This window comes from Ammodytes marinus (genome assembly GCF_949987685.1).
Source record: "Ammodytes marinus genome assembly, chromosome: 22".
Lineage (NCBI taxonomy): Eukaryota > Metazoa > Chordata > Actinopteri > Uranoscopiformes > Ammodytidae > Ammodytes > Ammodytes marinus.
Window position 1 is genome coordinate 18927026 of NC_137226.1, and position 27582 is coordinate 18954607.

A 27582-nucleotide genomic window follows, 5' to 3' on the forward strand; every position below is an offset into this window, starting at 1 on the left:
AATATGGCTTTGGTTGTTAAGCCAGTTTGGAACAAGACTTGTTATGTAAGCCATGTGTGCCGTGTGAAGTAAAGGATTTTTTTTGTTTTTGCATTAACAGATACTAAAAGGTCACATAAAATACAAATTTTAAGGTTAAATTGTCATTTAAGTTTCTTCTATAAACTATTTTCATGGTTTAGTGTCCAAAAAAACCTTGATATTTCTCACAGTGTCATTGTTGAATCTCCTCTTTTCAGCCTCTGTCTGAAACACTCCGTTTTAGAGCCTGTTTCTTTAAACCCCGACCTTCAAGAAACCGCAGTCTGCGCTGATTGGCCATGAATCTAACTTTTGAATCTTAACTGCCAATTTGATTTAGGAGTATCTGGTGGTGTGCTTTCCACATGTGGAGATTGTACTAAATTAGATTGGTAATGAGGGGGCGTGGCTTCCCTCCTTATGACATCATATGGGGAGAGAAATACAACTGGGGATTTCATAAAGGTGGAGAAAAAGAGAGAGAGTGTCTTTTTTTCTCTTACTTTGGGAGTCAAAGTCAAACCAGGGACCCATATTAATGTTGAAAAAGTGAGAGTGTAGCCTGCACAATAGGTCACCTTTAAAATGAGACTATTATAATAATAGAAATGCACTTATGGTATTCATGGCCATCAATCCTGGGGGTGTTATAAAGTGCAAACTCTTCAAAATAAAGGCATTACAATAACATTTAAAAACACAAACTTTTCATTTCACATTTTTATTTTTTATCATAACGAAACCGCATCACTGATACAAAAAAAAAACATCCCCTTTGTTTGGGTAAAATTACAAATCTGAATGTTCAGTCTGATCCACAGGAAGCAGATACGGTGAACAGCAGAAACATTGAGCAAGTGCTTCTCCACGGCTGAGGGTTCATAGAAAAATAAGGCAGGTGGTTCTGCACAACTCCTTTTTTTTTAAACACTGTTGAAATTAGCTGGGGACTGGCGCGTCTGCTTTTACAAATCCACAAGACGACTTTCTCATCTAGACCAGCACAACATGCAACAATGTACAGCTTGGCTCAATCATGCAACAACGTGAAGTTATCCAAAAGTGAGAAGAAAGGATTCCTCCACCGCCGCCTCTCATCCTCCATTGTAAAAGGAACAATTTAAAAAGACCAAACCCAAAGTGAGGAGGAGACTTAGCATGGTGCACTGAGTACCGAGCACAATAAGCTAAAGACGGCAGGAGGCTAATGCAGTTACAGCCTAACATTCGTGAAGAAATTGTCAGCCAGATTTTCATGCTGAACACAATCCATTTCTGAACATTCATAGCGAGTACTTCAGGGCCCGTGGGGACCCATCAGTCCTGAAGCTTACCGACTTTCTCAGGCCTCGAAAAGCTTCAGTTCAAGTAACGTCATGGAAATAAAACCTAATCAAAACTGGGTTTGAAATGGTTTTTCTATGACAGCAGTCATGTACATTATAAGCCACAGTAAGGTATTAAGTACAACTGGGTATAAATATCCAAGCAGGGGTTTCAGAACTGGCAAACCAGCAGGTCCTTTTTGCATGTCATCCTGTGGTAGAGGTATACGTATAGCTACACGTTAGCATTACGGTGTACGGTCAGCATATGTGATATGCCTTGCGATAAATGCCAGTAGAGCCATGAGTTATTATAACAAATTATTAAGGTGGTCTGTTCTGTAAGCACCTTTCTGTAGTGTGGTCACAAAATACTTCAGATGATCTCGCCTTGCTTTACAGCACAGTCTTTTGGAAACACATTCCACATCAATACTGCATACTTTTGGCTCAAAGTTCAAGTTGGTCAACAGGAGCCAATAAGCAACAGACTTGTTACCTTGTTTCTGACACTTCTGGGAAAACTGTGTTATGAAGTAGGCCGTTGATTGATTCATCCTGATATGACAAGTTAACATTAAAAACATGAAAATGGATATATAGAGACCAACATTTTCTACAAATATACAAGCTTCAAATAAAGAAAAAAAAACTACTGTCATACAGCAAGAGAAAAATAATATCTAATACACGTTATATATATTTATATATATATATATATACTAAAACAAACAATGGATTGCAGAAGACTTGTAAAGCAGAATCCCCCAACAACCCACTCACAGGCATTGAGTGTCAGTGTACCATTAAAATAAAGATTATTTACAGAGCATATACAGTTGTCCAAAAAGACCATGTTTGTAATCCAAAAACATGCACATAATACACTATTTCATTTGAAATATCTATTTGTTTCATGCACATAGATCCGTGAAGGATCTATAAAATGTTGTCCACTTTGGCCGGATGTGTTCGTGACACGTATGGGAGAAGAGTTGTGATGAGGTTTCGATGTTGTCGTCAATGATTTAACCAAAGGCACCAGTATTAGAAGCCAATAATAATGAGACTAATCCAAAAGGCACAATTTAAAAGGATGATTTGCATCTCATTGATTGAGTGTATAACATGATATTTATTGACTACCTGATTAATAATCGTAACTTGATCTATTCAACAAACGAGAAAAAGTTATGTGTTTAGCTAAAAACACACTATCCGAATTTGGTTGGAACCGTAAAATTAAACATTATAGGTTTTAGTATTTAAAGACACAAATCTTTAGGCTTTAAGGCACAGTTTTCGGGCTTGGTTTACGATACTGTGAAAAAAGGTCATATCGTCTGCATATTACCTGTATCCATACTAGAGCTAGGTCCTCTGTAATCACAGGCATGAAGATTTTTGTTAGTTTGTTTACCGTCCAACTCCTTCCATATCACCACTCTTTTAAGGAATATTTTGACATTTTGGGGGAAAAAAGCTTCAGATTCAATTGTGCCTAATATTTTGACATGAAGATTGATAGCACTTTCTTGTCTGTAGGCTAAATATGAAGCTAGCACCGCAAGACGGTTAGCTAAGCTTGTCACAAATCCTGAAAGCGAGGAAAAACAGCTAGTCTGACTTTAATGTTAAAATCCACCATACAGCACTTCTAAATCTTAATCAAAATATAGTCCATTTAGCTAAATTTGTATTTGAAAACAAAAATGTGGTTGTGGTTTTACAGGACTCTGGCTAGTTGTTCCCATGCTTTATGCCAAGTAGTTGGCAGCTAGCTGTAGCGTTAGCTTCATATTTTGTGTACAATAAAAATAGGCCTCTCCCACATTACGTTGGAGTGATATTTTTGAAGGTGTGATGGTTTTCATTTTGGTGGCATGGATGAAGATAGTTTGGCACGAGTTGAAATCAACACACAGATTTTGAATCTACTTTTGAATTCAATAAGTCACATCTGGTTGAATTAAAATTGAGTTTTGTCCAATTGTACTTTTCTTTGTTAATTATTATTTTTTAATCCCAACGGTTTTGTAAACCTAGCTGTCCAGCCCTATATCCAGTGCCTAATAAATTATTCCAGCAGGTGTATGTACTGTGTGTTGGAAACTTCATACAACCTAAAGCGCCATCGCCATTTGACGCCAAGTAAGATATTATGTACAACACTCACTTTTTCAGTAGACACAGTAACTATGTACATTGATACCTTGCATGTTCACATCCCTCTGTGCCAGTAATACTGGAAGCGTCTCTTCGCTTCTTGTGCACAGCCAGGAGGGGAAACAGCCAGTGAGGAAGCTCTAGCATGAATCTAATCCACTACAAACTGTATGTGCATATAGACTTACTTTGGCAAAGCTTCTGATTGTTAACATGTAGCAGAGCAGTAAAACAAAACAAACTTTCCTGAATCAAAGTTCAACATGAATTCACTTAACCATTGTTTTGAGATGAGCCGACTGTTTCATTAACTTCCGTATTTTCTCTTTTAGGGATAATTGCTTGAAAATGACGGTGTAGATGTGTTTTACTTTGTGAGTGAGTATGTGCGTGTGTGTGTGTGTGTGTTTGTGTTAGCTCTACACACAAAGTGAAACGTAATGCTAGAAGGGCTCCTTGTTTGATGGAGGACGACACACTTCACCTCCAATTGTCTCCTTCAATTTAACACAGGGACCGGGGATCGCATCGTCTTTTACTGGCCCCTTTGCACATCGGCGTCCACAGATTTGCTTCAGGTGAGGGCTGGCTGCAAATGCACGTGTTTTGATCCGTCTCGTCTTCATGACTTGAGATAATAATGACAATGGCGGCGGTGATTTCAGGGGTGTCTTGTTTGGCGCGTTAAAACCAGAGTCTGAACTGCTGCGTTCTTAAGTGCGATCTGAGGGAGGGGGGAGAGGGAGCGGGGCTCTAGTGACCGCCACTGGAGGCCGAGGGGTTGTGGATCCAGTCGAGGACGATGAGTGACAAGCTGCTGAACATGAAGACGATTCCCACCACAAGGAAAACAGACGCCTGAGGAGACAGAGACACACAACCAGAGACAGTTAGGTGGATAAAATGGAGTTTTAATTTGTAACGGTATTCTGTTTCATATTCGTACAGCGCTATGGTCAACTCTGGTTGTTTGTAAAAGTGATATATATATATAAATAAACTTGACCTTGACCATAATGGTGCACAGTGGGGGCTGTGCTGACACATTGGATTAATCACGTGTTGGAAATGTTATTCGCCCCACGGGAGAGTGCGAAAAATGATACAGTGAGAAAGGTGTTGGTAGAGCAAGTGTGTGTGTGTGTGTGTGTGTGTGTGTGTGTGTGTGTGTGTGTGTGTGTGTGTGTGTGTTCCTGCACACTTACCCCAATCTTTTGCGGGGAGCGCAGCGGCACTGATTTTACCAGGCGGAGGTAAAAGGCAGCAGGTAGGATAAAGATGAGCATAGTGGCTGCAGAGGAACCTGCAATAAAACCAAGAGGAAGATTGATTTATTGAAGACTTTGGGGATGTTTTTATCCAGTGTCTAAGGATCTTTCCTAAGAAGTTAAAGGCCTACTTCACCGGTGGGAATATGAAGGTGTATTGAATTCTGAGATCCTATGTAGTATAAATGTGCAAAAAAAAATTTAATTGGTTCATCTTAGCCTGAGAAAAGGCAGAAAGAGTGTTTTATGGTCTCACTGTCTAACCCTACATTTCTCTTACTGTGACATCACGCATGTAGAAACGTTAATTCAAGAAGACAGAGTGAAACATCATATTACTCTCATTTTACTAATGTCATTTGCATAGTAGGTTAAAGTGAACACTTGTGACTTTCCTCAGCTGTGTGATGATGTTGCGAACATGCCCATATCTAACAAATATTAAAGTCCTGCCATCAGCACTTCTAAATAAATAGATAATAATAAATGTAGCCTGTGGAAATGAATGAATCAGGGCATTGTCTGAGGTGACTGATCAAGGTTTACAAGTCCTCCCTTTTCAAAAAGCCGCAAATTCAATGTTGCAATTGCGAGGACTTCGGTTTATAGCAGCACAAGCTTTCTATCCAGTTAGCATGGCTCAGTGGAGAAAATAAATCACCAGAAAAAGGACCAGAAATGCATTCTTCTGAGAATTATGGGAGAATTTTGACTAATTTCCAAATCACTTAATAACCTGGGCTCTGGTTTTACCTGGCATAAGTAGAAAGTAGGACACTTCCATTTTTTCATGTTAAGAGGAAAAGTATAGTAACCCATTTCCCTTTTTTGATTTTCCAATACAGTTGATTATTTTTTAGCTTTCAGGTGTTGTTTTAAGCACTGCACGTGTGTGTGTGTGTGTGTGTGTGTGTGTGTGTGTGTGTGTGTGTGTGTGTGTGTGTGTGATAGCAGGAGTGTTTAGAACCAGAGGTAACATATGACTCACGCGACTGCACAAGGAACTCCGCCCTGAAAAAACCTTTAAGCTTCTGTATTTCCCACGTCTTTGCCTAACGACCCCTGAACTGAATGTGCTAATCGGGCCTTGACATCCGCTCTCCTCCTTTTATTAACTCATGTCTGTCCGTGTTGTGGGTTGTCCATGTTCCAATCTTCCTCACCATAGTGTGACATTTTGATTTTATTTTATTTTTTTAAATGGGAGTTGGGCTCACCGATGAAGCCGAAGATGTCTCTGATGCTGGGCACGAAGATGACCAACAGGTTGTTCAAGGCCAGGATCAAGGCGGCGATCAGAATGTGGCGAATCCAGCTGAACTCTCGACCGCTGAACAGCAGTGTGTTGATGGAGGAGCGAATCTGGGAAAGGATTAAAAAAAAAAAAAAAGATTTGAAATTTTAGTCTTTGGTTTGATAGTACAAATTCAGACAGATTGAGTTCATCTTCAACAATATGATATGATTCGACCAAAATCGTCCAAATCACTTTGTGTCGGTATCTGTGAATATCTCCTAGAGACGTGTTATCGGTACGTACTTTGTGTGCGCTGAAAGAAATCTGTAATCTGTTGCTTGCTATGGCGGAGCGCCTTTATTTACCCTTTGTTTACATACCAGTTTACAGATCCTATACTGTGTATTAACACCAGATTATTTTTCATCGGCCACACAGCACAGACAAGTAGCCTATGGTGAGATAATATTCATGGATTTTGAAAAAAAAAAAGTGATTTTGACAACAAGCATTCTCCAGAATCGATGAATACACCTTTAAATTCCAGCGTTTGATTCAACCTGCAACTGAACTGAATCACATGGCACTGTTTTAACTTGTTTAGTTTTAATGCTCGTCTGCGTAGCATCAGAGAGTCACCGTCAAAGGGAACAAACCATTATAACAACAATGGCCCAAGGCTGATTCCCACACTTGGCCACCGCGCTGAATGAAGTGTGTCAATGTGCTATGGGGCTTGGGTGTGTATTGGTGTAGACCGCGTGTGTGTGTGTGTGTGTGTGAGTGAGTGTGTGAGAGAGAGAGAGAGAAAAGGGGGGTTTTGGAGGGCAGAACACCAGGAGATCCCAGCTAAGACGCCCGGTGCTGCTGAGCCACAGGCCGCCTGTTCAAGCCTCAAGTGGGTGAAAGGTCGTGGGTGTCAGGTGGAGAAACCTGAGGCACCTTGAGCACCGCGCGAGGCCACACAGGCAACAGGCTAAGAGACGGGGGGGGGGGGGGCGGCGCTTAACAGCCTCTCCATTCAAAAAGGAGGCGGATTATCTCCCCCGCAGTGCAATGGAAGCAAGGGATTGCATCAGCCGGCACTGAGAGAGAGAGAGAGAGAGAGAGAGAGAGAGAGAGAATGGGCTGGCTTGCAGGGCGGAGGTGTGTCTTCTTTACACAAAACCTACTATTGTCACTATTTATTTATTTTCCCTTCCTCCTTTTGCTCACCAGTCCCCCCCCCCCCCTCATTAAGTAGGTTGAGGGCCACCAGTCGCCCAGGCAACACTGCTATGGCTGACACTTCAAACTGAAGGTGTATGTGTAGGAAACAATATGAGGTGTTTGAAGTTACTTTTTTTTAATGTATCTATTATGACCTGAAAAGGACGAGGTAATCTTTAAAAAAAATTAAAGAGCGACTGTTGGCACCTGACCACAGGCCCGCTCTTTGTTTCTCTCTCATGTCTGGTTTAAGCACACCATTTAGATCCAGTTAGCGTGGCTCAGTGGAAAGAAAAAAAAAGTCACATTAACTGGATTTTCTGCACTGTCAGGTTGAACCAAATGACCTCCATTGTGATTACCCCTCGGCCAAGAAAGTGTCACCGCTAAAGCCAAAAACTCATCTCCCCCGCTGAAGATAATGACAATAATTTAGGTGCATCCCTCCTAAACTTCTACAAGAGTGCCCCCCCCCCACTCTCCCCCTCATACACACACCAGACACACACACACACACACACCCCTGCAGAAATACCCAGGCATGGAAAACTAGAGCCTGGACGTGGCATTTCTCTGCGAGGCTCCAAACTATTCAGCACCCGGCTGTTACCTGGCGCAAAGGCTTTGGAGTTCACCGTGTGATATTTACATATTTACACACTCCTTACTCCTCCTAGTAGCTGTCAAAAAGGCCTGCGCACACACACACACACACACACATGCACACACACACACACACACACACACACACACAGCCAGACTGACCAAGGCACATCTGGATTGAACCAGTCAAAACCAAACCAGGGGACACACACCTCAACACTATGTAAATTGTCCAAATTCCAAGTAGTAAAATATGGACTTGAACCAAATTACAGCAAAGAAGGTATATGTGTGAAGGCTGTTAAACAGGGTGTGTAACACTGGTGACGTTTACCCTCTAAACCTATCATTTCTACATGAAAACATTAGCTTTTTTGTCTTCCTCAACCACAACATTTGTACACAGATACTGAGTGTGTACTGAAACAACATGCAGCACGGTATAAGTTCCCTTTCAAGTAAAACGTATCAGCGGCAAAGCCATAACACAGGGTTTACTAACTGTTTCACTATGTTCTACAAACAACCCTTCACCGCCACCGAGGCAAAGTCAATAGCAAGCCGGAGCTCATACATGTAGACATGAGTTCTCTAGTGGTCACACTGATGCTCTGCAGCATTTCAACTCCACTCTGTCACTGTGCCACTTTTCCAAAGGCTTACCAATAATGCTTCCCTCTGTCCTTTAATAAGAAACACATTTTGGGTTGCCAGGTTGTGAAATATCTTGTGACTGGTGTTAATCCTCCTCCAGCATGGCACATGTATAGTATTTATTTTTTACTCTTTTAACCATCAGAGGACCACTCCAATGGCCCGTTTGACCTCTGACTTTGTGGAACAGAGCTGCAGTGCATCTAAATGAATTAACAATGTTTTACCATTTACAATGCAGACTTGATGGATCTTTACAAAACATTGTTATTAAGATCTCACCTAATTATCTTAGTTATAATCACTGACTTTTGATTAAGTGAGAAACTCACAAATCACTCTACAATTATTACTTATGATTAATAATATTATATTTATAATACTTGACACAATCTTTCACCACCTGGCAACCTAAAAAAATACTATTATTCATTGCTGCAAGCCAGCAGTAATTTTTGTTCTCCCTTATTACATTGCCATGGTTACAACTGATCTGTAAAGCAGCTATAAATATTTGATTAGCGAATCACAACTAAGAAACCCTTTGTTAAAGTGGGAACAAATGTAAGTCCATGTTTTTTAATGTAACGAAGCAAATTCAAGGAAGACAAAGAAAGTATGTCCTTCTAGTGACCAGACTGAACTCCATTTTCTTTTAGCAGGAATAGCTAACAAACATCACTTGTCAACAAAGAGTTTGTCGATCATTACTATGTTAGGCAAAAGCAGGTGGTAAGGAGAAACTGGTAACACACAAGGCTTCAGACGCAAGAACTATACTATAGACCTGGATTAAGTCTGATATTTTATGGTAGGTAAAGGCATAAAGGTGACGTGGTGCTGTTAATCAGCTCGTTTTGCGGCCCTTCTCCCATGGTCCTGCACTGTCCATCTGGGAGCCTGAGAACTGGGGCATGTTTGACTCCATCTAAAGCCCTTTCATTATGTTACTGGATCCTGGCAAAGCCCTGTGTGATCTTGCCTTTGCTCGCATCTATCCTTCACGTGACTGCACATAGCTACCCCACACCCAGATGCGCACACACACCCCGACGCGCGCACACACACACACACACACACACACACACACACACACACACACACACACACACACACACACACACACACACACACACACACACACACACACACACACACACTTTTCACGCCTAAACACTTTTCTGCAAACGTCCCCTCCCACGCACATTCTCTCCTATGGTTTTTTTTCCCCCTTAGGGAGCCAAGGACGGTGGCAGACAAAGCTAACGTTAATCTGTAGCTGAAGGTTAGCTAGCGCTTTCCCTGGAAATGGGAAGGTCACGAGGATTCAGGGCCAGGTTTTCAAATGTCAAATGAAAACACTTGGCGGAGCGAAAGGCGTCACTAAGCTCATGAATCTTTTTCCGAACATGTTCCCAGCACCGTTTGATTTACTGCAAGGATATAGCACCGGGTCAAGTTAATTAAACATTCCCAACAACAAGGCTGCAGAATCATGCACAAATCAGCATTTCCTCCCAGAAAAAAAGCACTAACTCATGCCCGTTGCCTTCTCTCAGCATTTAGTCCTCCCCGAAAGTGACTAACACACAGCAAGCTATGACTCACACCTTTTCATAGGTAGCCACACTGATGAAAAATAATATCCTGCTTGATGTACTTAAAATAATTAAGGCAACTTTTTGCATCCCAATATTGTGTAGAGAGCAAGGTAGAATAGCATTTGTATGAACTTCATACAATTTTTGAGCATAAGAAATACATTTCACAAGTGAAGTCAACTTAATTGAGCAAGTAAAGTCAATAGTTAATGTATCACGTAAGGCCAACTTAACTTTTCTTTGTAAAATTAAATTAAAGGCTAGTTCATTTTACATTCCCAACTCTGCAGAATCGTGCACAAATCAGCTTTTAAAAAGCATAATCAGCCAGTTTGTGTACATTACTTTCTCATCAGCATTAAGTCCACTTAATTGAGCAAGTAACGTCAATAGTTCATTTATCACGTAAGGCCAACTTAACTTTTCCTTGTAAAATTAAGATAAGGGTCAGTTCTGAAGTAGCATGCACAAATCTGCTTTTCCTCACAAAAAGCATGGACAGCCAACTCATTTACATGACTTTTTCCACCCAACTAAAACCTCTCACTATAACACAGAGCAGACCATGACTCACCTTTTCAAAGGTGGCCAGGCAGGTTTACACAAGCCAAAAACCTGTTTTTTTAAACTCAACTGCATGAAAGGAATTTCCTTGACATTTAAAAAAAAAGTGTCATGATGGCTGATTTAAGACCCATGAGAACTTAGGTTTTTCTTGCACGTGTCTACAGCGGAGTTTGAAGGCCGGCTGTGTTTCTGCCAAATCACCACAGCTGCTTTGCCGCAACAAGTTTCAATCGCCTTTCTTTTTATCTCCTCTGTTATCTCTGTCCTCCTCCCTTTTCACTATCTCAGCGTTAGCTATTCTAAACAGGCCTTCCCTTCTTCATGGACACGTGTAAACACTGAAAATGATTGTATTGTGAGTACAATCTGAAGTCAGGTGGTTTTGAGTTGGAGTCAAATAAAACTGTGGCATATTAAGCGTTCTCATAAATGAACAGTAGGCTAAGTTAGTGCCAGATAAGGGGGAGGAGAGAAAACAGACACATGCATAATGGCATGCTTGTGGTTAACCAGACCAACGGTTAATATCCTCTGTCTCTGAGAAAATCCAAAATGATTGCCCTCAACTGCACGAAGACATATCTATACAGTATTCTGCCACACAGAGACAGAGAGCAGTAACTACAGAAGCAGTGAAATCGAGAAAAGGCCTTTTAAGTTTAAAAATAGGCTACATTAAAATGTAATGCCTTCATTGCATGCCTTTTAAAGGCTGATTATGAAATCATTTTGTAGTTATTGACAATTGAACGTGTTTTTAAATTTTATTTCATAGATTTTCCCTTATTGATGGTACGAGAAATAGACAAAACTTCTGCCTCCCATTCACATTTTGCACATTTCATTTTCCTACGAAGTCCTTATGTTTCTAGGTCGGATTTAAATTTACCGGAAACTTTTCACCCCTTTGCAACCCTAGTCACTACGCATAGTGCATTGAGAGGATTGTGGCCCTGACAATGGCCATACAATGGATTGTGTTTCCCCCTCCCCTGTCAGCCAATCACCCCCCCCACCCCCCCCCTGTCTCACAAGTTCCGCCCCTCTGTCTCCCTCTGAAGGTAGCGGTCAGGGTGAGGGTTTTTTCCACTGTCCACTCCAAGCCTGTAAACTTCCACTGCAGAGAAAGGGGGATCCTCTCTCTCTCTCTCTCTCTCTCTCACATTCCCTTCCGCAATAAAAAAAATAAACAGCAGTAGCTGATGGGCACGGGAGGGAGTGTGTGTGTGTGTGTGTGTGTGTGTGTGTGTGTGGTGCATCTGTGTCTGTGTGATACTCGAAGGGATGCGGGGGAGTACGGAACATACAGTGTGCAAACGCAAGCATCGGCTAAATTGTAATAAAAATTGCAATGCCTGAACTGTATCTATCAGTACAGATACATGAGCACGTTTCAATTACGTAACTTTGTATACATCTGTGTGTGTGTGTGTGTCTGTGTGTGTGTGTGTGTGTGTGTGTGTGTGTGTGTGTGTGTGTGTGTGTGTGTGTGTGTGTGTGTGTGTGTGTGTGTGTGTGTGTGTGTTGCCATGGCATGCAGTCTTTGCTGCATCATTCTCTGTCAGCACTTTCGTCTGAACTGAATATCAACAGATCTGCTGCCCCCTGGTGGCCGCCTGCAATACACGCAGCCACTTCAGAAATGACTCACAACTATTTGCAGCTTGTCTTTACATAAAACAAAGTTTGTGTGTGTGCATGTGTGTGTAAGTCTGATAAGTCCCCTGGCCGGCAGCCATTTTTGTTCTCCACAGTGCCAAGCTAAAATTAGCCCATGGACATGTATGGGTCAGGAGGGAGGGAGGTGTGTGTATAGGTATGTGTGAAGTAATGTGACTGAGATGATACGTTTTGGTAACTACCAATCACAAACAGGTTAACCTTAGACCCCCATCTTTAATGGGGGAAGCAGCAGACAAAATGCCATAGAGGCAAGACCGAAATGTGTGTGTGTGTAAGTGTAATTAAGAGGTGTGGCCCATTTACAACCCTAAGCCTGTGTGGTTTTAGAGATGACGACAAAGCAGAGTGCAAAACCGAACAGCGTGTTCTTTTTTGGAGCAAACTGCCAGGAAAAAAACAACTGTGTCCAGAAAATGACACATACAAAAAAAAATAAAAACAAGAAGACTATGCAGCGAACACAGAACACAGTCTGTTAGCAGGATGGCATATAGTGGTTGCCATGTTTCAAGGAGTGTCTGGTTTTACAAGTAGCTGGTTGGCGTCAAGTGGAAGCCATCAGCCAGATATTTAAAATGACAAGGGTGGTTAACGTCTATGTGTGTGTGTGTGTGTGTGTGTGTGTGTGTGTGCGCGTGTGTGTGTGTGTGTCTGACGAACATGTGTGCGCCCTCTGACGTAAATCAAATCATGTCAGCGCTTTAATTAGGCTCAGTTTAATCATGACAGAGATGGAAGAAGATGGCAACGCTCAAATTACCATTGACATAAAAGCTAAAGAATTGAGCCCTTGCCAGGATATCTTATAGTTTGCTATAAGTTGCTATATACTGTATGACCGATACTTGCCCCAAGTAGAAGAAGAAAAAGAAAAAGAGACATCAAAGACAGACTCTGTGTTGAATGCACTGGGTGTACTTACAGGGAACAGCACGATGGGGACAGTCAGAGTGACGGCAGTGAGCACAGCCAAACGCACCATCAGCAACATGGTGTCAAACTTGTAAACTTTGGTGAAGGTGTGAAGCAGCTCGGCCTCCACGTTATCTGGAGAAACAAAAGAGAGACATATGTCAACAAGTTGCGAAGGAAATGTGATAGAGAGGCCATGGAAAAGCAACACTCGTGTGTGTCAAATCTCCAGGAATGATAAAGGGTGGTAGGTGCTGCATGATATCAGGACAACTTGTGATATGCGATAACATTGTTGAATATTGCAAAACAATATCACTTGCGATTACATTTAAAAAAAACTTACTTAAATAGACAGTGTTTATGTCCTTCTGCCTTGAGTTTATTGACAACATAGACCCCAGTAAGTAGCCTATGCTAATATCAGTTAAATATATGTGTAGGCTATTGTTTGGTCCACATATATAACTGCTTCTGTGTAGCATTGCTCTTACTATAAAAGGTGAGGTAGCCAAACAGCGCCGACAGCATGTACATGATGAGCATGGTCAAGATGGACAGGTTGGAAACGTTCTGCATCTTCTTCCGGCTGCGACTGGAGGAACAACACAAAACACACACACACACGCACGCACGCACGCACGCACGCACGCACGCACGCACGCACGCACGCACGCACGCACGCACGCACGCACGCACGCACGCACGCACGCACGCACGCACGCACGCACGCACGCACACACACACACACACACACACACACACACACACACACACACACACACACACACACACACACACACACACACACACACACACACACACACACACACACACACACACACACACACACACACACACTTAGGGGTCGTACCGGCTGTAAAAATATTTAAATTAACATATGCAGTTTGACATGCTTCTCGATAGTTCAGCGCTTTGTCTATTACAAAAACCGATATGTCCAAATCGTGACTGACATAAAAAGATTTTCTCTATGGCTCCCCACTCATTTGTGGGGTTCATTTGTGTGAGCCGAACCCCTCAAAATTAGAGGTGGGTTGCCGATAGTGCTAAACAGCTCAATGTTAAATGAAGAAGCACCCTTACTCTTTCAGCTCACTGTAGATTGGCAGGACCTCGGGATGGCAGACAAAGGCAAAGGCCAGGATGGGCACGGTGTATGCAGTCTGGGGAGAATACGCGCAGAAAAGTGTTAGACCCAGTGACTCAAGGAAGGTAAGTATAAGACAAGCACAGAGCTAACGATCTATATAAAGCTTAACTACGCCATACAATACATGATCTCCTTCAGAAATAGGACTCTCAGTAAGTTGCAGTTGTACAGAAAAATGTCTTTCCTTGTGCATGCCTGGTTTGTGTATGTTAGGGGGAAGGGAAGTACAGCGTAGAGGAAACTTTTCCTTGGCATTTCAGGGCCTCCTCACACAAAGTTGACAGTTGGCCATATAGACTGGTGAGGACGACAGAAGGGTTTGGGGGTCTGAATCCAGCACTGCTGCCTATGCCTGGAACAGTTTTCATGCTTCCTGACTGTCATGTATACTAAAAACAGGCTCACCCGACATGTTGACTTCAACATTTTATGCTATTCAGACAGAACCACAGATTGACTTTAAAAGCTAAGTTTTTCACAAGGCAGCACTTGTTCTTTTTTTCGGTTGTTTTTGTGCTAAAAGGGATTTGACACATTTGATAGACTTTCATTGTAGATGACACTTACTGATAGTTTCTTCACTCAATTAGAAACGTTCCCAAAACAACAACAACAACAACCCTTTCTGCCTTCATTCTTTAACCAGCAACTGGCATGTGAGTAAAAGTCAAAACAGCACAGAAGATGCAAGAATACAGTCATGGAGTAAAACACTGACAATCTCACAGTTCAGTGAGTTCAATTGAACGCCAATGGCCCTGTGTCCCAGTGTGAATGTAATACTATGTGTCAGTCTTATCTTGATTTATGGCTAAGTCACAGATCCCAACACAAACACCCAATAACCCCACCTTCAACCAACATGTCTTGGCGAATACTCGGCATTCCGCTTCTGATGTGTTGATAGAAGAATTACCATGTGTGAGCCCAACAGTATTAGATATCTTTTAAGCGTTCCCTCCGTTTAAAAGTTTACGTAAGGAAAAAGCTGTTAAATGTCATTAAAGTCATTAAAGGTGAAGTCAGCGATTTTGAAGAGCTCTCCTTCACAGCCTAGGCTCTGTGAAAAGGTATGTAAACAAAGGGGCCAAAAGGTAGCTAGCAACATGGCAGTTTACAGAGCCTAGGCTGGGTATAAGCACTGGATCTTTTTCTTCTTCAGTGCGTACACATTATGTTCAGGTAGCAGCGGGTCATGCGGAGATATGAAAAGAGATTTTGACAACAAGCATTTTTTCAGAATCGCTGAGTCCACCTTAACACAGTCACATGACGTCATGCAAACAAGATATTGAATCCCATATTCAGGCATGACCAAGCCCCAACCTCAGCGATTTTTACCAGCATCCAATAAGGAAGTGACCACAACTGTAGTAACCAGGAAGTGCCACTGGGGGCTGGGAGCAGAAGACAGCCATCTCTCATTGACTCCAATGTTAAACATGCCGTTTTCACAGCATTATTAAACCTATTTACAGCCTGGGCCACAAAACCATTTTAGTCTGTATGTTTAGGTCATATCTCCATGACAACACTGAAGGGGGTGAATTTTTTTGGCCCACGCTTGTTTTTATTCTTTTAGAGGTTAAAATGTATTGGCACGATCTCTTGAGTGACAGCTCTCCGCCCGTTGTCCCTCACTTTGCCTCGGAGGTATACGTCAGCTATCTCCCTCCCCCTCACAAAATGGCGACGCGCACAAACCAGGATTATTGGATGCCGTGTGAATAACTGAGGTCAGCCCGGATGCTACATCCATATTATTTACTATCTATGGGCAGGACAGATGTTTGGAGTTGCAGTTAGCTAATCCAAACTTTTGCTACCAGCGTTACAAGCTAACCTGTAGGATACCACCACCAACCACCCACCCATCCTACCTGTGAGTTGAAGACAAAGTATTGGGGCGTGCACATCTCCTCATCGTCTGGGTGAGGCTCAACATGTACACCGGTGGAGTGATGCGGGACCGCAGGCGAGACGTCGGCCCGCGAGAAATCCATGTGTGTGGATTTGTTAAGGTATAACATGTCTGAGCCGTTGGTACTGATGTTGGAGGAGTGATGGAAGAAAGGCAGAGGGCAGGGCAGCTGGGTCTTCTTGTAGATTACCTGGAAAAGAGAGCAACGCCAAGTCACAATATGTTCTTTCAAGTGACAAGGCCGGCCAGGAAAATAAATGAAACAAGAGAACGACAAATAACAACATTCTCCAACTCCGAGATTCATTTTTCTAATTGATAATGTTAGTTGTTCTTTTCCAGCAGTCCAGTGTGTCTAAACAGGGCACACAGACAGTGTAATACACCTTGCGGAGGCCATATTGGTGCTCCCTAAAGTCTCAGGTAACAGGGTCAGGTAACAGGCTTCTTAGTGTAAAAGCATCTTTGCTATGTTGTTCAAACTGCATAAACTGAATATTTGGCAACGTGGGGGCAGCAGAGACAAGCTATGAACACGCCATTGACATTGTGAGCTTGCAGAAGAAGACATTTGCATTTATTTGTAGTCAGGTTTATGGATACCTGGTAAACTTAAGTCCATTATTCACTCTCTATTGCTGTTTTGGTACAGAGGTAATATGGCTCTTAAGCTACGCACTGCTCCATTGTGCTCACAAGGTAGCTGCGTTACGTTGTCTTTCTCTCATTTATCGCTGGGCAGATAGCAAGAAGTTGTTTGTAGTTGCATACTGTCGCTTCTCACGACAGTCTGCAATAATTTTGTAGGCCAATGACAAATGTGACTTTAAGAGTAGCTATTAAGATGCTTTTTAGCTTTAATACCTCATTTTACTCATGGTTTTAAGAAAGCCGAACTTACCACACACAGGAAGAAAACCATGCAGGAAAGGGAAAAACCGCTGGTGTAGCCCAGGTAACCTAAAGAGGAGAACAAATCAGGGATTGAAAAACAAAACAAAACAAAAACAAAAACACAGATAAGTGCAATGAAAGTGCAAGAGACTCTCTCTAGACCTATACCCTCTGCTACTCGGTTCTGCCTTTCTGTCAATTCATCTTGGGGTCTATTCTCAGTGGTGGGTCACTATGACCCGTATCCTAAAATAGACAAACACAAATCTTGAGTTGGATCGGCCTCCTGCGTTCATAAATTACATGCAAGTGTCGGTGCTGACTGCGGGCTTTAATAGCAGGGTTGCGTTACAGTAACTCCTACTGTAATTGCTAGAGCTGACTAAGAGCTACGCTAATGTTGCATTACTTCAGGTTTTGAATGAGGTGATGGCAGACAGCTGAAATGAAACGCCGAAACAAAACTGGCTCTAGCCTACAGGAAGTGACATAGATCTGATTCATGTCATTTAAAGGTGGAGCCAGCGATTCTGGAGAATGCTAGTTGGGGAAAATCACTTTTTGGCAAAAATCAGTGACTATCTCCTCATGGTCCACCACCTGTCTGTACCCTGTGTGCAGTGTGTACTATATAAAAAAAAATCCAGTGTTAAATGGCCCCTCTGTTTACATACCCTTCTTTACGTATTGTACCAGTTTACAGAGCCTAGGCTGTTTATTAACAGTAGCTTTTTTTTCAGCGCACACACACACACAGTACGGACAGGTAGCGGATTGTGAAGAGATATTCACTGGTTTTGACAAAAAAAGTGATTTTGACAACAATCGTTCTCCAGAATTGCTGACCTTTAAATGGCCAAATATCACTTTAGTTGTCTATGGTGGAAAGTGAGTTCTTCTTACCCAGATTTTTCAGCAGAGACAAAGGCAGAATGATTCCGATCGACACAAACACCACCAGGTAGTTTCCGTTCATGTACCATTCACTGCAGAGAGGATCAAATGAGGTCAGCGCCCAATAATGCATAACCTATGTGTACAAGCAAAACACACATTTTTCTATCGAAATATTGAAAGCGCACACACACACACACGCACGCACACACACACACACACACACACACACACACACACACACACTCACTCACCCGGTGATTTCTTCTAAACCCAAGAAGGCTCGGATGACTTCAGGCAGCTCATACTTCACGATAAAGAGATAGCTGGACATGGCTGCAGGAGAGCGAATACAGGACAAGGAATGTTTAAGATAAGGCGAGATTTAAAATGCTGCTACATAACACGCACACAATGTAGAACCATTGGAATTTTTTCACACACACACACACACACACACACACACACACACACACACACACACACACACACACACACACACACACACACACACACACACACACACACACAGCCTACCTCCAATATTCTGCATGATAATTGATATGAATGCTGCTAGTTTCCCAGGCCAACCGAACGCTCTCTCCCCGAGCTTTTCATAGATAAGGGATCCTGCGAGAAAAAGGCAAGTTCTTAAACATTGGAAAAACAATTCAGGCATTGCAACAAAAAAAAAAAAACAGAGACAAAGGGAGTGTATTTACAATACTTCTACATCTACCTATATTAATGTTTGCTTGCTTTTTAAATAACTCGCACATGGATTTCTGTATCAGAGTAAAATGAGAGATAGTCCACAAGGTGGCCATTTGTGTTAACTTTAATACCAACCTCCTTCTTTAGCTGTCATAAGGAGCAGATGTACCGAGTATAACGACAGGGCGGCCACGCCGAACATGAGAATTCTGCACAGAGAGAGAGGGGAAGCAGAGGTCAGTGCAAAATTGAGACACCAAATACTCTGTGTGTGTGTGTGTGTGTGTGTGTGTGTGTGTGTGTGTGGTCAGCTTTGGCATCTTTGACCCTTCACTAACAAGAAGAGAACAGGGGTAAGAAGTATTACATTTCTAAAGGATTTTTAAAACCTGGACATTAATGTAGCCTAACAATGTAAGGTGATTGCCTATTACATCATGGGTAAACAAGGAACAATATTGAGCTCTCTGACACTGTTGGACTGTTTGGTTATTAAGTTAAGTTAAGTTAAGTTAAGTTAAGTTAAGTTATCTTTATTTGTCAGTTGTACACGAGGCACATTGAAATTCGTCTTTTTCGCATATCCCCTCTCAAGTTACCACACTTCGGAGGGGGTCAGAGCGCAGGGTCAGCCGCAGTACAGCGCCCCTGGAGCAGTTTGGGGTTAAGTGTCTTGCTCAAGGACACAATGGTAGAGATGGTGGGCACCGTAGACGCAATACCAGCCTCTGCTAGTTTTACAACTAACACCCTCCTGTCCGGTGCCGGGGATCGAACCAGCGACCTCATGGTTACTGGTCGGCCACCTTTTTCCTCTAGGCCATCCTACCACCCATATTACATTATCTGCTTTATTTCATTGAAAACTGATGACTTTTTCTGCAGTTATTACGTTATTGGTCGCTATTACATTATTGGCTGCTTCAAGCTGCAACATACTCCAGCTGCGAATGTGTCAGTTAAGTTGTTGGAGGGGCTTATCTCAGAGACGCTGTGTGCTTTCAAAATGACTTTAATGCAACAAGGTGGAGAGCTCAATATTGTCCCTTGTCCATATCCTTTTTCAGTAGCCATCTTTTGCAATGTTTCTTTACTCCATCATTGCATATGACAGCCCCTACGTGCACCCTTGCGACCTGTAACATCGCCAGCTTGTGATATGGGGTGACATTCACGCAGCAGGGGCATGGGTGGCATGGGTGTAGGGTGACAGCCGGGTGTCAGATGTTGGAAGTGGCCCATGAATGGTGATTATTGGCGCCGGACAAGACAGAGGCGAGCTGGCTGAAAGATGGCCAAGGAACAGCTGGGACCAGGTTACAGGCGTTCACACCTTTTTTTTCTTCTTTGCTAGGCCTAGAGCAGTATATTCTTTACTTGGTGAAGTGATAAATATAATGTCATTCCTACTTTTCACAAGATTTAATTCTGTTCCACTGGCAAGTCAATATCCCCTGACTTCAGGTTGACATTGATTTTGAGGGAAATGTCTCAACAGCTATTACATTCTTTACCAGTCCCCTCAGAGTGAATTCAGATAACTCTATTAAAAAAACACAAGTTTTCATGTATTGCCATCTTTAGGAATGGAGCTTTCATTTCTCCTAGTTAATGTTTAGGTTGTAATGCTAATGGTCAAATGTTAGCTCGCTAACTCAACACTCAACTCAGATGGGGAACACAGTAATCAACTTTTAAAGACAAGCATGTTTGCAGTGTCATCGTGACGTTAGCATTTAGCTGTTAGCATTTCTGTGGCTGTACACTCCTCTTTTCTTTTCTTTTTTTGCAACCAAGATCAAGCTAATAGTTGTGTCTTGTTAACTGTTCACAACACTACAGAACTACATTTCACTATTGAAACAGTGAATGGACATTACACAGTAACAATGCATACTTAAAATATTGCGTAATAGTTCATATAAATCACTAGCACATGAAACAGACCGTCTCGTTCTTTTTCTCCAGTTGAAAGGGAAAAATCTTTTCACTCATCACACTGGCCTCGTTTACACACAACAGCGTTCCTTTCTATGGGCTCCACCCAGTAGGATTGGCCAATATCTTCTCCCTGCAGGCTGTCCATGTTTGTTTTCTACACCGTGTACTAGCATGTTTTAAAGCCCATAATGATATTCCTGTCGGATACCATTACCCTTTAATTATGAATAAGAAAAACTATTCAATATTTGGATGAACTGAAATGAACTGCGACTGAAACTAGTGTTCGGCAACTACGCCTGTAGGTTATTTTAGGGCTTTGATTCAGGATTTTAGGAAAGGTCAAGAAAATGTCAACGACTATGAGATGTGTTATGTAGGCTAATTTACAGTAAAGCTATATCAACATTAACTCTGTGAGAAAACTTGTCTCTGTAATCGAAGAATTTATGTAGCCTGTGCAGACATGCCGTTTCTCATACAAATCCTGACATGCATGCTGTCAGTTTGCTTGTCTAGGCCAAAGCACACCAGTACTCACGTAAAGAGGATGATGCCAGTGTTGGCCATGGCGTAGGAAAGGCCCAGAATGCCGCTGCCCATGATGGCGTTGCTAAGGTTGAAGACGGACATCCCGAAGGAGGTGTGACCGGGATGCTGAAAAAAGGAGTAGGTCAAGAGATCTGTGTGAGAATAACTGATGAACAGTGGCAGAGTGTGCCTTTGGAATACAATCGTTCTCAGATCATTGGTGGCATATTCACAAGTGGAATCGATCTAGTGTTTTCTACCCAGCAAGGCAGCAAGAACGAGCAAAGATTTGTCAATGTGCAGAAAACCACACAAGACTTTAACACCATCAGTAAATGCCTGTCCCCAACTTAAAGGAAAAATACACCCCCACCTCAACGGAAACAGAATTGTTCTTTGTGCTGGGAAAGTTCATGCACAAAAATAAGTGAAAATTTGAATGCAAAATGTGATTATGCATGTAATTAGTATGATTATTTGTCATTTTTTGTATATATATATATATATATATATATATATTACATATTTTGTCCCCTTGTCCCCTTCATGGCTGCTTTAAAAAAAATCCGTTTGGTTGCCTTTATTTTTGTAAAGTAAAGTAAAGTCTAACAGTATAAATACATTCAGAGAATACTGAGGTTAAAACCAAGAAAGAGTTCTGGTCCTTTTCTCTGTATGAATAGAAAGCTCTATTTCTCCTATGTGCATGTATGATTATTGAATATTGGTTAAAAAAAAAAAAAGTTCTAGACAGAAAACTGAGACTAAAAAAACTAAAACTGGACGAGCTCAAGTCCATTCAATCATTGTGATTTTAATTTTATAAATCTCTCTTACGTATTCTTCATGGTATTCCTCATATTTCTTCTTCTTCATCATCCCATTTGCCAGGAACTTCTGGCTTTCTCCGTCATCCAGATCATCTAGAAACTGACTCCTACAGAAAAAGAAAAAAAAAGTGAATACACATACACACACGTACACAGTATCTCTGTTGTAGTTACTGTGCTGTGCTAAATAGAAAACGTCTAACTGAAGATGGGGTGACGTGACACAGACAGATTTGATCAGCTTATCTGTTAGTAATGTTTATTGACAGGTCAGCTGGGTGGCTAATATGTTTGACTAGAGGTGTAAATCCTGGAACCTCACACCAATCACCACCCCCTGGTCAATAAACTAAGTTCTATCATTCTGAGCAGCCATCCTAGAGTCATACAGATATAATAACTTCATTCATTACTGAGTGGCTGCCCTGTAGTCAAAACAACTGTAGATAATTAACGGAATGAGTTGGTTTAACGCAATCATTTACACCCATCGTCATTGACAAAATAAAACTTGTAGCAGCTGTGAACCTGCTTTTGGTCTGTTGTCTGGCTACGTCCTAACAAGCTGTGTTATCATGCACATAATTACCCAAGGTACTGGTAGGAGTCTGGTTAAGATAAGAATGTAGAAATTGGTGATAAGATTTGCCTGCTAGACGTGCAGAACCCTAATCCTATAGCTGAATTAATTGGGGTTCTCTTCTGCCATTCACAGAAACAGCTTTTCTAAGTTTGCTTGATGCTTAAGAAATAGATGCATGGATAACAGAACATTGCCTACAGTTTTAAGTAAGACAACTGAAGTGCCAAAGGACCTGGCCTGCTCATTAGTGTAAGGAAAAAGAACATTGTTTGAGTACCCGTCGATGGTGGCCTTCTCAGAGTCGATCTGGTCCTGGTCGAAGGGGTCGTTCAGGCTGGTGGTGCTGTCATCATCGGCCTCCGTGGAGACCTTATGCAGCTCCATATGATCCAGGACTTTGGGCATAGTGGTGCGCAGAAGGACAGGGGGCGGAGAAGTTCAGATTTCCGGGTGTTGAGGAGTTCACAAGACGGTGTTGTGCTTCTTCTTCCGCAACGTCTGCTCGATCTTGTCACCTAGAAGAAGAGACATCAAAATAACAAAGGAAGCATTAGAGGAAATAGTCCAGTGACCAAGGTGGTTTTGAAGATGTCTGTTAACACAGTGTCACTATCAGTAGTGACTGGCTTCTAGCGAGAGTCTTCAAAAATCACTCAAGCTTATCGCAGGAACGGCAAGTCGCATTCGACTACAGGACTGCAGAAGCAGCTGTTGTTGGGCCTTGTTGACTTCAACATGGTTTTATGACCTGAATGATGAATACTTCACAGTGAGATGGGGCCCTCTACCATAGAAACCAAGTCCATCCAATTTCCTAGAACTGAGGGACTGTTTGTTCTGTGACCTTGAAGAGGAAAAGCTTAATGACATAATGTAACCATCGCGCTTCACATGGCTTCACAAACAGTAGCAAGGTCTGAAGTCCAAATAACTTTGTTGATAATTTGACTTTACACCGATTGGTATGACCTGGTGTACTCGGAACTATGATTTGTTTCTAATGACCATTACCAGCTTATCTCTACTTCTCTTCTATCTTTAGGAAGATATTACAAGCAAATGTTGGCGTGCATACAGATTGCTGCCTGAAGTCAACAAACCCCTGAGACCAGGTCAAGGATGCAACAAGTTCATGAGGCCTCCTGACCGTCACCATCAACAGGCAGCCTTGTTCATGTACACATTTGTGAACCCTCTCACCCACTACCATTCAAGAGAAAAGCCAGGAGCGCCGCACAGGGTCACACACATTTTCCATCTGTAGCATTCATCATTAAGTTACGTAAGGAGGTGAACAAAGCCTGTATGATTGGAAAATCCTACCGATAGCCAAACTATTTCGACGTTGTTTTGTCACCCACACAAAGAGCTCTTTGATTGGGGGGGGGGAAGCAAAGATCCTGGTTGTCACGGGGGAAAACACCAACCTTGGCAAGAAGTTTTAGTGCACAGTCAAAAGAATGGTTCCTCATTTTGGGATGAACGCTTATTCACTCTCGTCAAAAGACTTAACAGACCGAGATTGGTAGCTACTGCTTTCACATCTGTCCATTCAATGGAAATCTGGAGCCAGCCACAACTATCTTAGTTTAAGAGCACAGACTGGAAACAACAAGGCAGATTCTGGCCAAAGACTTTAGAGCTGTTGGTTGGTGTATGTTATAACCTTTGGGCAGATTTTTCCATGTTTTGCAGTTGTTATGCTAAGCTAAACAACCGCTAGGGCTAGCATCATATTTAATTGAGACATGAGATTCGTATATCGAACTTCTCTTCTATCTGTTCTAACTGGGCTCAGACCGCTTACTGTGACATCTTCCTTCCTTGTTTTCTTTTTTATGTCTATTCTTGAAAATAATTATTTTAGTATGAATATAAACTAATGTTTGGAATGTTAAAGGTGGAGTCAGTGATCCTGGTGAATGCTTGTTGTCAAAATTACTTTTTGTCAAAATCAATGAAAATCTCCTCATGGTCCACTACCTGTTCATACCGTGTGTGCGCGCTGAAAAAACAATCCAGTTTACCCAGCCTAGGCTCTGTAAACTGGCATGTTGGTAGCCATACGGTAAGCACCCTTTGATAACATACCATTTCCCAGAGTTAACACCAGATTATTTTCAGTGCATACTGCATACACATTATGAACAGGTAGCGGATCATGATGAGGTATTCACTGATTTTGACAAGAAACGTTCTCCAGAATCGCAGAGTCCACCATTAAGTTGTGGAGCTGGAAATGAAAACAAAGAGCCTGAAGACACAAAAAAAGTTTTGTGTATATTATACCATACTGTAACGTTTACGGCCCGACACGCGGGGGCTAGCTAGCGGAATGACGAGGACACAGAGTAGCTGACGTTTAACCGGAGAACCGGGCTTTATTGTGCCTAGTGTACAGGCTAACCCCGGGGTTGGAGGAGTGCCCAAAGCAACAAAAGGGGTTATATAATACCATTATTATCATTGAACAAAACATTCTAAATTTGTCACTATAACCTTTGAGTAAAAAGTTCAATCTTCACCTTAGGAATGTAGTATATGAATTGGGTTGCTTTCTACCACTGATATCAGGTTTGAAAATCAAAATACCAGTGGGTGCTTGTTAAGCAACAGGTCCTAGTGAAGGAAGTGGTTTCAGCAGCAGGCTCTTTACATCACAGTGTGCAAAGAGTTCACAGTTTACAGTCAACATGCCGCTATGCAGCCACAGAGAGTGTGCCACTTTCAGCTGCAGTTGTTAACTTAAAGCCCTCCACCTGTCACTCTCATCTGGTTTGATCCATGGGACAAAACCTTCTATTGAATGATGTCTAACTCAATGACAGACTGTTTTTCCCCCGGTGTTGTTGCTCTTCGGAAGTAGACCTCCTTTTAAAAGCCCGATATCGGTTGAGCCAACAGAGATTAAGCGGCCACGTTACCGTTAACAACACCCATTACACACACCAGCACACCTCATTTCTCAGTGTCGCCCTCCGTTGTGTGGCGAGAGAGACGCGGAGAAGGGCTTTCGCTTCTCATTGCCAAGAGGATTATCCTGTCTAACCAGGTTAACTTCACACGTTCTCGGCTTTAGTGCTGCCGTTGTTGCAACCATAACATGAGAGCAGCGCACATTTGGCAGTGTGCCCAGATTTGCATTGCTGACACACGCCTTCCTATAACACAGAGGGTATAAAATACATCTTGAGCGACCAACTATTGCTGCAACTTGTTTTTCTGCTTACATTTAATTCAATGCTCCCACACAAGACAAACACATTCTCACATGTGGCCACACCGCTGTCCAAGAGGATTGTTATATATAGGCCATTTCTATACATTAAACCATACAAAAACACAATATGCTAAATGCAGTGGCAAAACACATGTGACAAAAGTCCTTACAGAGACCGTATGTATACAAATGCATCCCACACCACTTTTAACAGCGAGCGTTTGGATCCTAACGTGACCTCGGGGTGACTGGGATGTCTTCCCACCTGTGTGCACTGTTGTCCATTTCAATGCTAAATGTGAGGCCAACACAGGACAACACTCACCAAATAATCTCCAATAGCTTTTTTATTTATAAATGACTACACAAAAGAATTAAACTTCACCCTTTCTTAATTTTACCGCATAAAAAAGACCCAAATCTGTTGGCCAAGCGTCGAACGGCAATCATACATAATGTACTGAAAACAGAAAACAGGAAAATCAACTAAACGTATCAGTAAATCACACTTCCTGTTTGCAGCCTGAGAGTGTTCTAAAAAGTAAATAGTGTGTAGCTTGGCAGAGCACAATACAACGTAAATAGACAGCAAGGTAAAGCTACTGAACATTGTTGTGGGGCAAAAATATCACACCAATTCCGTTTCAATAACAGCATCTTTTTAGCATCAGTATCATATGATGAAAAAGACACAAAAAAAACAATGAACTTGTACTGTATATATAGTTTTGATAGAACACTTTGAAAAAAAAAAGTTCCAAGAAATACCAACTCCTTTCTCCGGACAGATGAGTTAAACATCTAGAGTCTCCACTCCTCTGAAAACAATCCTCACACATCTTCCACCCAAACAAACTCTTGCATCAGCCAGCACCTGAGAGCAGCATTCATTCCAGCTAAAAGGCAGACCGCAGTAACTTCTGGTCTACTTGACTTGCGACAGTAAAAGCAACTGTTTGTTCCTCAATCACACACGCTGCAGCCACCAGACAGAGTCAAGTCAAGAAAAGGCTGCTGCTCCTAAAAAAAACCTGTCAGATTTTGTCAACAGCTCTCCGTTCTCTTCTCAAGAGCAACCCACAAGCATCAACCTAATCCGCCTCTGACGGTTGGAAGCCTTACTTTCATGCATAATATGAACACATACAAATACTCACTTAATCAAAAGCTCCTGAAAAGAGGTTCCAGGATTGTTCCTTTACTTTTCTCTTTGGAATAAGTGTATTGATTAAGGAAGATGATGGACATGTGAATGGGTGAGGAGCTGTGTCTCTTTTGTGACTCAGGTGAGAGAGCAAGGCTTTTAAAAGGGAGAAGGGAGGGCCTCTGTCGGCCAATGAGGACAGGCATAGATCACTCGGGGCCCCTCCTTCTTTGAACAAGATCATAAGCACCCTTGTAACTCCCCCATGGGCATACACACACACACGCACGCATACACACACATTAGCACACAACAGAAATGACCAAGGCCGAAGCAGGGACAGAAAATGGATAGAAATATTTTAGAACAGCCACAAAAAAGTGAGAAAAAAGTACTTTTTGTCGTTGAATAAAAGTAAAACCTGATTGTGAAAAAGTTAAAAGTAAAACATACTGACAGATAGACAGACAGAAGGACAGATGCTTCGTAT

The 27582-nt window shown here is 42.1% G+C and overlaps 1 protein-coding gene across 1 annotated transcript; it reads right to left on the reverse strand.

Moving 5' to 3' along the window:
- Nucleotides 1-743: 743 nt before the first annotated feature.
- Nucleotides 744-27217, reverse strand: slc38a4 (solute carrier family 38 member 4). The gene is made up of 16 exons (XM_080050986.1): nucleotides 27106-27217; nucleotides 23006-23243; nucleotides 22153-22252; nucleotides 21326-21441; nucleotides 18979-19052; nucleotides 18667-18759; nucleotides 18384-18465; nucleotides 18139-18221; nucleotides 17243-17301; nucleotides 16301-16531; nucleotides 14354-14433; nucleotides 13741-13841; nucleotides 13257-13381; nucleotides 5998-6142; nucleotides 4718-4815; nucleotides 744-4370 (listed from the first exon to the last, which is right to left on the reverse strand). The coding sequence occupies exons 2-16, from the start codon at nucleotides 23131-23133 to the stop codon at nucleotides 4266-4268; spliced, it is 1620 nt and encodes a 539-aa protein (XP_079907112.1). The 5' UTR covers nucleotides 23134-23243; nucleotides 27106-27217; the 3' UTR covers nucleotides 744-4265.
- Between the last annotated feature and the right edge of the window lie 365 nt (nucleotides 27218-27582).